A 9,692-nucleotide genomic window follows, 5' to 3' on the forward strand; every position below is an offset into this window, starting at 1 on the left:
CTTTAAGGGAGTCCGGTCTTCTGTTCTTTAGCCTAACGAGGAACATAAAATCTGTTCTTAGTAGGAATCTCAGATCTTTGAAGGGCTCCGATGAATTTTAGATAAGTTTTCGATGCGCTCTTATACATATATATATATTATTTAACATAATTAATATATTTGAATATATTCAAATATTTAAAATAATGTTAATATTAATACTAATATATTTACTTTTGTATTTGACAATATATTTGATTCATATTACTAATTAAAATATATTATCATAAAATAAAATAAATTCTAATGAAATAAAATTTACTATTTATATTATTATATGAAATAATATATTTGATTAATATTTATAGACACGTGCGTACGCACATTATGTATGTATGTGTATATGTATGTGTATATATATATATATATATATATATATATATATATAAATAAAAGCACACACACAAACATTAATTAATATTACATATTAATACATTTTATTTTGAATTTTTTGTATTTAAAAATACATTTCCTTCATATACATACAAACACACTATTACTTTCATATATAATTTTTAAAGTGAAACATGAATGAAATTAATTTTTAATTTTACCATAATAAATCATTCACTACACACTGTCATATTTAAATATTATTATTATATTAGATACTATTTTATATTTTTAAAAATTATATAAAATATAAATTATATAAAAAATGTATATATATATATATATATATATACATATATACACACACACACACACACACATATTTATATACATATATATATATTATATATATATATATACATATACATAAAACTTTTTATCACAGTCGCACAATTTATCTTTTCAGTTATCTCACACTGTGTTTTATACTGTTCATAGGGGTCATCAGGAAAAGAGGTGTGCAGAGCATTCACATTTCCAAGTAGGGCGCCTCCCTGAGGCAAACATAAAAACATGCTCATTAAGTTCTCAACAATTTAATATAACTTCTGGTTGATGGAGTAGTAATAAACAAACCTGCATGGAGCACTCCATAACGGACACCACAACAACCGCATCCTCTACTGTCACCGTCTCTCTGAACATCAGCCTGGCATGAGCTGAAACACACAGAGAGACTGTCAGATGGGTATTAAGTTTTTTACAGATGGCTTTTAGCAAATAACAACTGAAATTCTGTGGAAAAGCAGAGGGAGGGGAGATCAGATATTATGCTGCATGTGAGCATCTGACCCTCAGAGAGACGGCTGAGACTCTCCAGCATGCGGATAGCGGGCGTGGTCGTCCGGGCGGCGTTACGGCTGTCACTCTGTCTCTGCAGCTGATAGTAGCGGCTCAGGATGGTGTTTGCTTCCTGTGTCATACAAGGCTTAAGAGTCTTGATCAGACAGAAATAGGCCCTCATCTTCTCCATACTCCATAAAACATGAAGACTCACTCGGCGCTCCTGTGGGAAAAACACAAGGGAGGAAGAGAGTGAGAGAAGGGGAGAGACTAAGATGAATATTTTATAAATATGCAATAAATGGTAAGGCTTCACCATTAACGTCTAGTCAGTATCAAAGAGACTCTTAGTTAAATGAGGGGGTGCTATTTCATCCATCCCTCAATGGGACAGGTTTTCCTATCCAAAGTGGCATCACTTGAGAAAATAACGAAGACTGAACAAGCATCAAATCTCCCATCAGGCAGGATGGGATGGGGGAGGGGTGGGGGGGGGTCTGATTCAATAACACATCAGATGACACCTCATAAAGGACATTTTTTTGTTTGCCATGTACAACAAAAACATGTATTATATGAGTCAGGTACCAATATAAAATTTATCAAAAAACATATTCATGGAATTAGAACATGATTCAAAAGAAAATTAAAAAAAACAAAAAAAAAAATCAGTTTTTTTAGGGATGGCCTAAAAATTCAAAGGTAGGTATAAGACCCATTTCTAGTACAAAAAATGATATAACATAAACGTGTGTCAAATATTATCTGGAAAATATATAACTTTCTAGAAAGAATATTATATTATGTAAAATAATATAGAAATACTATATATAAAATATACAAGGATTTAAATACAAATATTTTATTTATAATCATTTTATTAATTGAAAAATATTTTATAGAATTACATAAATCAATACATAAAAATGCTATGTCAATCCAAATATATAGTTAGAACTACATATTTGGATTTATGTTTATATATTTAGAATTATTAGATTTACAAATATATATTCAGATTTATATATATTTTCTCTTTTGCCCTTCATAATATGACACAGTATAATATAATATAATATAATATAATATAATATAATATAATGCACCTACTTTGAAAACCCTTGATATTACAAAACAAAAGATTCTTCTCTGGGACAAACCTTTATTCTGTAGGATGAAGGAGGAGATTATTTTGTCCCATTCTGGGTTTTTAGTATCCAGCAGAACCAGTACGAGGTCAAAGCGGCTCAGCAGGGGGCTGGCGAGGGCCACATTCACAGAAACGGACACATTAGGGTCATACTGCCCCTTTGGGTTAGTAGCTGCCAGGATGGTGGTGTATGGAACGTTTGCACACCATTCTACAAAAGAGGAACTTGGGACATTTAATGTGATGCACACAAGCTTTTGGTTAACAAAATAAATAAAAAATGCATGATTTTTTTCTGTGAAATTTTGTATTCCCCCTCTAGTCTTTTGTGACTCAGGTGTGTGACATTATTTCCCCCAGCCCTCACCCAGCTTTGGCCACGCTGATGGTTTGTTGCTCCATGGCCTCGTGGATGCTAGTGCGGTCATGCTCTTTGATGCTGTTGAATTCATCGATGCAGCACAGGCCTCCATCAGAGAGAACGAGGGCTCCAGCCTCCAGGTGCCACTCTCCAGAGTCCTTGACAGCCGCCACTGTCAGACCTGACCAGCATCACAATCATGCAAACAATGATGAAACAGCACAGTAGAACTTAATAGTGCCTAGTATGTGTCAAAAATAGTATGTATATGCAGCAATCTGAAGAGGACTGCAAACTGCACAGGGAGCAAGTGTACAACAATATTTAACTTCATAGGCATAGACAAAAAAATAATAATTACCCATCAGACACTGCACACCACATCAGTACTACACAAAGTCTGATTCTGGCTCTATTTAGCTCCTATTTCTTCACAAATTTTAGTGGGTTTGAGTAGGAAGAACTATACTATTTATATTAATTTACATAAATACACTACTACCAAGTTTTGGGTTGATACAATTTTTTAATTATTTCTGAATTTTTTAAAATGTTTTATGCCCACCCAGGCTGCATTTATTTAATCAAAAATACCCTAAAATATGTGAAATATTATTGCAATTTAAAACAGCTATAACTACTTTAATATACTTCAAAATGCAATTTATTCCTGTGATGCAAAATTGAATTTTCTGCAGCCATTACTACAGTCTTCAGTGTCCATATGTACAGACTTCATATGATCCTTCAAAATCATTCTAATATGCAGGTTTTCATACTATTATTATTGTTTTTGTGGAAACCACAATAATTCATTTCATGCATCTTTGATGAATAGATAGTTCGAAATAACATTTACTTAAAATATAAAGCCTCAGTAATATTATAAATGTCTTAACCATCACATTCAATCATTTAAACTTATTTACAAAAGTATATCAGCTCTGGTTGTATACTGCACATTTTGAATGTGCATTCAGAAATTCTGCATACTGCGTACACTACAAATACCACACATGTAAAGGAATAGTTTACCCCAAAATTTATATTTTCTCATCATTTGCTCACCCTCAAGTTGTTCCAAACCCATATGAGTTTCTTTCTTTCTGACAAAAGAAGATATTTTAAAGAATGTTAGTAATAAACATTTGCTGGTAGCCATTGACTTCCAAAGACTTCCAAGTAAAAATAAAACCATGGAAGTCAATGGTTAATGTCAAATGTTTGGCAACCAACATTCTTTAAAATATCATCTTTTGTCTTCAACAGAAGAAAGAAAATCATACAGCATGGGGGTGATTATTTTTGGTGAGCTTTCCCTTAAGCAAAGTATACTATTATGCTATTAAGAACATTGTGCTTATTGTGAATGTTAATGAGATGGTGATGTAAGGTTCAGAAGAATGTGTGGAACCTGCATTAGTAGATCCGATTCCTGCGGTGAGCACAGAGCGTGGTGTAATCTTAGCCGCGTACTTCAGAAAACTGTGACTTCCAGTGCCTGGATCGCCCACAAGCAACAGATGAGACTCTCCTAAACAGAGCGCATACTTTGAGTAAGAGCTATTCACATCTAGTTACAAGAGCAATACACTTTTCAAGCACACCTCTGAACTTTGTTTCATGAAAGTCTAAATGTCAGAATGCCCATTATGTGGAATGTGAATGCATACCTCTCACCTTGCTTCCAGACGCATCTATTCTCTGTACCCCACCTGCCAAAACCATAGCAACAGCCAGCTTGACGACGTACATGCCGAACACCTGAGGGCAAAGACTCATCAAGATCTCATTCCTGCCCAGAATGTCAAGAGAGAGAGAAAGAATAAGAAAGATTTTATGATTCATAACCCACACTGAATTCCATGAGTTCACTGCTTTGGTGTTCTAGGAGGTTACTATGGTGTACTGGGATGTTGCCATGGTGTTTTGAGTGTTTTGGGAGTTTGCTAAAATGTTCTGGGTGGCTGTTAAGGTCCTCTAAGCAGTTGCTAGTCCATTACTAAGTGGTTCCCTATGTTTTTTCCCACTTTTTTCTAAAATCCACCATGTGAAAACCATACATTTGACTATTTAGAAAAGTAATAAACTTTTGCTCAAAAATCCACATGATTTGAGGTATTATTCATGTTCTCAGCACAAACGATACAGGTTGAGTTCCATGCCAAAGTTTAATACTTGCAGTTAGGGATTTGTGCAAACCCCTAACCCAATAACCCTATGAGCAACAGTAGCCTAATAGTGATAGTGTGCCTCAGAAAACACCATTGTCAAGAGATTACAATGTTTCATGCTCTTAATCAACTGAACTTCCTCTACAGTGACCATAATTGAGTTTGGATAGCAATAAGAAAGAGAGAAATCTTTTAAATGCTGAGAAGACATATTAAAAATGCCATATTGTTTATTTGTACTACTAGACTGGGTTTCCCAGATTCAATATTTTAAAAGACACCAACCAGCAATGGGGTCATGTTTGTGACTGTCCCAGAAATCTTCAAACTCCTTCTGAATGTCTTCTAGCACCAGTGTTGTGGTGGATTGCTCATTATTGACCTCGATATAGTTTGCTTTCAGCACAATCTCCACATCACAGCGGCAATCCAGAAACATTGGCTTCCAGCGCTGACACACAACTCCATACACTGTGATGTCATCGCCTGCGAGAACCACATGACACCATCATACAAGGGAAAAAGACACATGATGTTGCCCTGAGGAATGTTACTATTATTATAACAGTAAAAAAAAAAAAAAAAATCAACACACTCTCTGATTAAAAATTGCACATAATTTGATGTTTTTTGAAATATAATTAAAATACATTTTAATTTAAATAAATAAATTCTACAACATTCAACAAACATTTTTTATTATTTACAATTTTATTGTTATTGCACTAAAGCACTTGACTGAAAACCGGAAGTTTAGGTCTGAATTCAATCAATGCAGTATTAATGGTGAGCAGAACAATTATGAGATACAGATTTCAGTCACGCACTGTAAAAATATTAAAGCCAGTAAATATATGGATAAACTACAGACTGGTCTCTATTTTCACCAGTACTCAGCATTTACCTGATTTGCAGCTGTCCACGAGATCGTCCTCCAGGATGATGAGCATGGATCGAGGGATACTGCCCACCGACAGTTTCTGTACCTGTTGAAACATCAAATTCTCCAAAACTGTTCGCCAAGCTTAAAGGGATAGTTCACCCCAAAATAAAAATTAGCCCATTATTTACTCACTTTCAAGCCATCCTAGGTGTATACGACTTTCTTCTTTCAGATGAATCCAATTGGAGTTATATTAAAAATCGACTTTGATCTTCCAAGCTGTTTAATGGCAGTCAGAGGGTGTTGCAGTTCATCAGTCCAAAAAAAGTGAAATAAAGCGCCTCCATCCATAATATAAAGTGCCTCACACGGCTCCGGGGGGTGAACAAAGGCCGCCTGTAGCGAATCGATGCGTTTTTGTAAGAAAAATATACATATTCAAAACGTAATAGTCACTTTAATCTAGCTTGCACCAACAGTTGTACACTGAAGCAGCTCGGGGGGAAGACGCATGAGGTCGGCGTTGCGCATGCGCCAGGGAGTCTTGTGAAAACCAACATTTGTTCACAGAAGCAAAGAAAGCAAAGTTGCAAAGGAAAACCAGTCTCCTCTTGGCTTTTATCAAAATCCTCCAACATTCTTCTTTACAAATCCTCGTTTGTACTTCTAATTCGTGACAGTTGTTTTGACCTCTCCCCTGCGCTTCTGAGCGCTGCATGCGCAAAGACGACCACATACGTCATCCGCCCCGAGCTGCTTCAGTGTACAACAGTAAGCGCAAGCTAGATTAAATTATTACATTTTAAATATGGATATTTTTCTAACAAAAATCCATCGATCCGCTACAGGAGGCCTTTGTTCACTCCCCGGAGCCGTGTGAGGCAATTTTTTTTTTTTTTTTTTAAGTGCTTTATTTCATTTCTTTTGGACTGAAGCAATGCAACACCAGCTGACTGCCGATAAACAGCCTGGAAGTTCAAAGACAATTTTTAATACAACTTCGACTGGATTCATCTGAAAGAATAAAGTCATATACACCTAGGATGTCTTGAGGGTGAGAAATTATTGGGAAAATTTTCATTTTTGGGTGAACTAACCCTTTAAGATTAAATTCCATATTTGAAATCACCAATGAAATCAGACAACTACTGTAAATGTATGCTTCTTTTGCTTAAATAGCGTATTTTTCAGGCTAGACCCAGCCAGGTGCGCGAGTCCCTGAGCGGCACGTCTCAGAACGCTGACTGTTCCTAGTAGCAACCCGGACTTCTAACGGCAGCTGACTTTACCGATTAGGGGATTGGCCCTTTTACTCAGAAGGCGGGGCTTCGTTAGATAGATCGTCCACACTGAGCGTTGCATTTTTCCCCATTCAAAACTATGACTATCCCTGTAGTGTCCCTACCAAATTCTATACCCTTGCATAAGGGTCAATGCTTTGTGTGTTTCATTATCTGCCAAACCTCCTCTTGAAAAAAAAAAAAAAAAAAAACTGACCTGAACTATTTCTTTAGCACCAGGTTGCTACAGCTTGCCTGTCTGTGAATAAACAACAACATCTTACCTGCTCTTGGATTTTGATCTCCTGTAGTCCTTGCAGGCGTCGAGGGGCGTCACTTTTCCTGACAGGCAGGTGAATTTGAAAGAATTACATCCATCCTCACTGGGGCAGCTGGTGGGTGGAGTGAAGGTGTAAAACTGCTCAAAAGAAGCCTCCACGGAGAACACGTGCCTGCATTTATTGCACATGTAGTCTCTCTCAAACTCCAGCACTTTGGTCACACTAGTGCGGATGACCGTGCCCGTAACGAACAGGAAGTGGCCAACATCTCTAGCTTTAGGAATGTGATCTCTGGTCAGCTCAGGACACAAAGGTAAACCTGCAAATGTGTAATAAGGAAAAAAAAAAGCCATGTACTGGATTTGAATTACATTAAACACTAGGTGTCAGTATTATTCCACCACAGATTTCTAGGACTCTGGTTTGGGAAGTTATGGTTTCCTACTGCTAGATGGCGCTGCATATTCATTCATGAAAAGTTCAAAAGCAGAGTTACAGTCTCTTGCACTTTCTTGCATAATAATTTAAATCGGAGCACATTCAATATTTCAATATGACCTGCCCTCGCATGGTTGCATCAAAGAAAAACATAAAAGAAAGAACAACCAAAAATGTCAAAGCTACTTAGGCAATAAAACTGCCATCAGTTTTTCTTTCCCCTCTAACCACAGACATAGACTGCAGTGGCTGCGGAAAAAATGGGTTTCAATAAAGTGTGTTTTTTCGAATGAGTCACGTCTGCATGGCTACAGATGAAGAGCGTGTAATTACAGGAGACGGCAATCATCTCCTGCAGAACACGAGAGAAAAGCACTTGGCTTCGTCACAATGCAATACGATCCATCCCACATACCTCAGGGATCAAACACAAGCCTCTCCTCTCAGCCTACACGTCATCTAAAACAATCTTCATACTCTTCCTCTCTACGTCAGTCTGCTGTTTTTAGATAAGCAGATTAGTGATGGATGAAACACTGAATATTCATGATATATTCATCATCATGATTTTGATTAAAAGCACCTTTGTGAAAACTGCACTGATTGTAAGGATTTTGACCACTGTTTCCAAAAACACAAAGTTTTTTAAAAGCACAAAACAAAATCTTTTTACAAAATTCCTGAGAGATCTATTTCCATAGCTAGAAATGGCTATTTTTAAATGGAACAGTCTCTCTGGTTTAAACCTCTTTAGCAAAACCTCTTTAGCTGTATTCGAGTTTGTACTCGTATAATCACAAACAAAAAATGTACACAAAAATCCACTTCTCATGCATTACAATTTTTCTTTGTATGCGAGTAAAACAATGCTGGTAACACTTTACAATAAGGTTACATTTTTTTTAACATTAGTTTATTATATTAGTAAATGTGAACTAACAATGAAAAAAAAAACTTCCAATCCATTTATTAATCTTATTTAATGTTAATTCCAAAATCTACATACGCATTATTAAAATTAAAAGTTGTGTCTGTTAATATTATTTAATGGGCCTGAGCTGGCATGAACTAACAGTGATCATTTGTATTTTTATTAACTAACGTTAACAAAGATTAAAAAATACTGTAACAAATGTATTGCTCATTGTTAAGTAATAGTAGTTAATACAAGAACTAACATTAACTAATGGGACATTATTGTGAAGTGTTACCATAATATTTTACCTACATGTAAAAATAAATTGTATAAAAAAAAAAAATAACGTTTAAAAATTTAGATTTTTTTATTTTTATTTTGGAAAGAACTTCTTTTATTAAGCAGGGTTAAATTGAAGTTAAATTAATCAAAAATGACAGTAAAGACTCTTACATATTTACAAAAAATAAATCAATTAATACATTTATAAAATATTAAATAAATGGTGTTATTTTAAACTTTCATTTAAGAATCAGAAAAATATGTATCATGGTTTTAACAAAAATATTAAGCAGCAAAACTGTTTTCAACATTGCCATCAAAGGAATAAATTAAATTGTAATTTTAATATTACAATTAAATGTATAATAATATTAAAATAATAACATTATTAATATTTTAATAATATTTCCCAACATTACCGTTTTTACTGAATTTTCAACCATAAGAAACTACTTTTAAAAGCATTAAAAAAAATTGACCCCAAACCTTTTAACAGTAGTGTATGTGGGTAAATATTGCCGTTTTCTGAATTTTCAACCATAAGAAACTACTTTTAAAAGCATTAAAAAAAATTGTTTTTTTTTTTTTTTTTTTTTTTAGTGTATGTGGGTAAATATTGCCGTTTTCTATGCACTTATTTTAGCGCAAATACATGAAAATTCAATATTTTGTTTATTTAAAAACAATGAGTTTTAACTAGATTTTTATATTA

The 9,692-nt window shown here is 34.6% G+C and overlaps 1 protein-coding gene across 1 annotated transcript in view; it reads right to left on the bottom strand.

Moving 5' to 3' along the window:
• Positions 1-8,792, bottom strand: part of LOC109100481 (DNA helicase MCM9-like) — a 10,275-nt gene extending 1,483 nt beyond the window's left edge. The window contains 15 exon segments of the mRNA XM_042778358.1: positions 1-95; positions 799-926; positions 1,009-1,091; positions 1,225-1,414; positions 1,416-1,438; positions 2,376-2,554; positions 2,556-2,576; positions 2,733-2,907; positions 4,141-4,260; positions 4,400-4,525; positions 5,186-5,386; positions 5,805-5,886; positions 7,348-7,370; positions 7,373-7,663; positions 8,789-8,792. The exon segment at positions 1-95 is cut by the window's left edge and continues 1,483 nt beyond it. Of these exon segments, the coding sequence (XP_042634292.1) occupies positions 1-95; positions 799-926; positions 1,009-1,091; positions 1,225-1,414; positions 1,416-1,438; positions 2,376-2,554; positions 2,556-2,576; positions 2,733-2,907; positions 4,141-4,260; positions 4,400-4,525; positions 5,186-5,386; positions 5,805-5,886; positions 7,348-7,370; positions 7,373-7,663; positions 8,789-8,792 (1,741 nt within the window).
• Between the last annotated feature and the right edge of the window lie 900 nt (positions 8,793-9,692).

This window comes from Cyprinus carpio, chromosome A20 (genome assembly GCF_018340385.1).
Source record: "Cyprinus carpio isolate SPL01 chromosome A20, ASM1834038v1, whole genome shotgun sequence".
NCBI classification, from domain to species: Eukaryota; Metazoa; Chordata; class Actinopteri; order Cypriniformes; family Cyprinidae; genus Cyprinus; species Cyprinus carpio.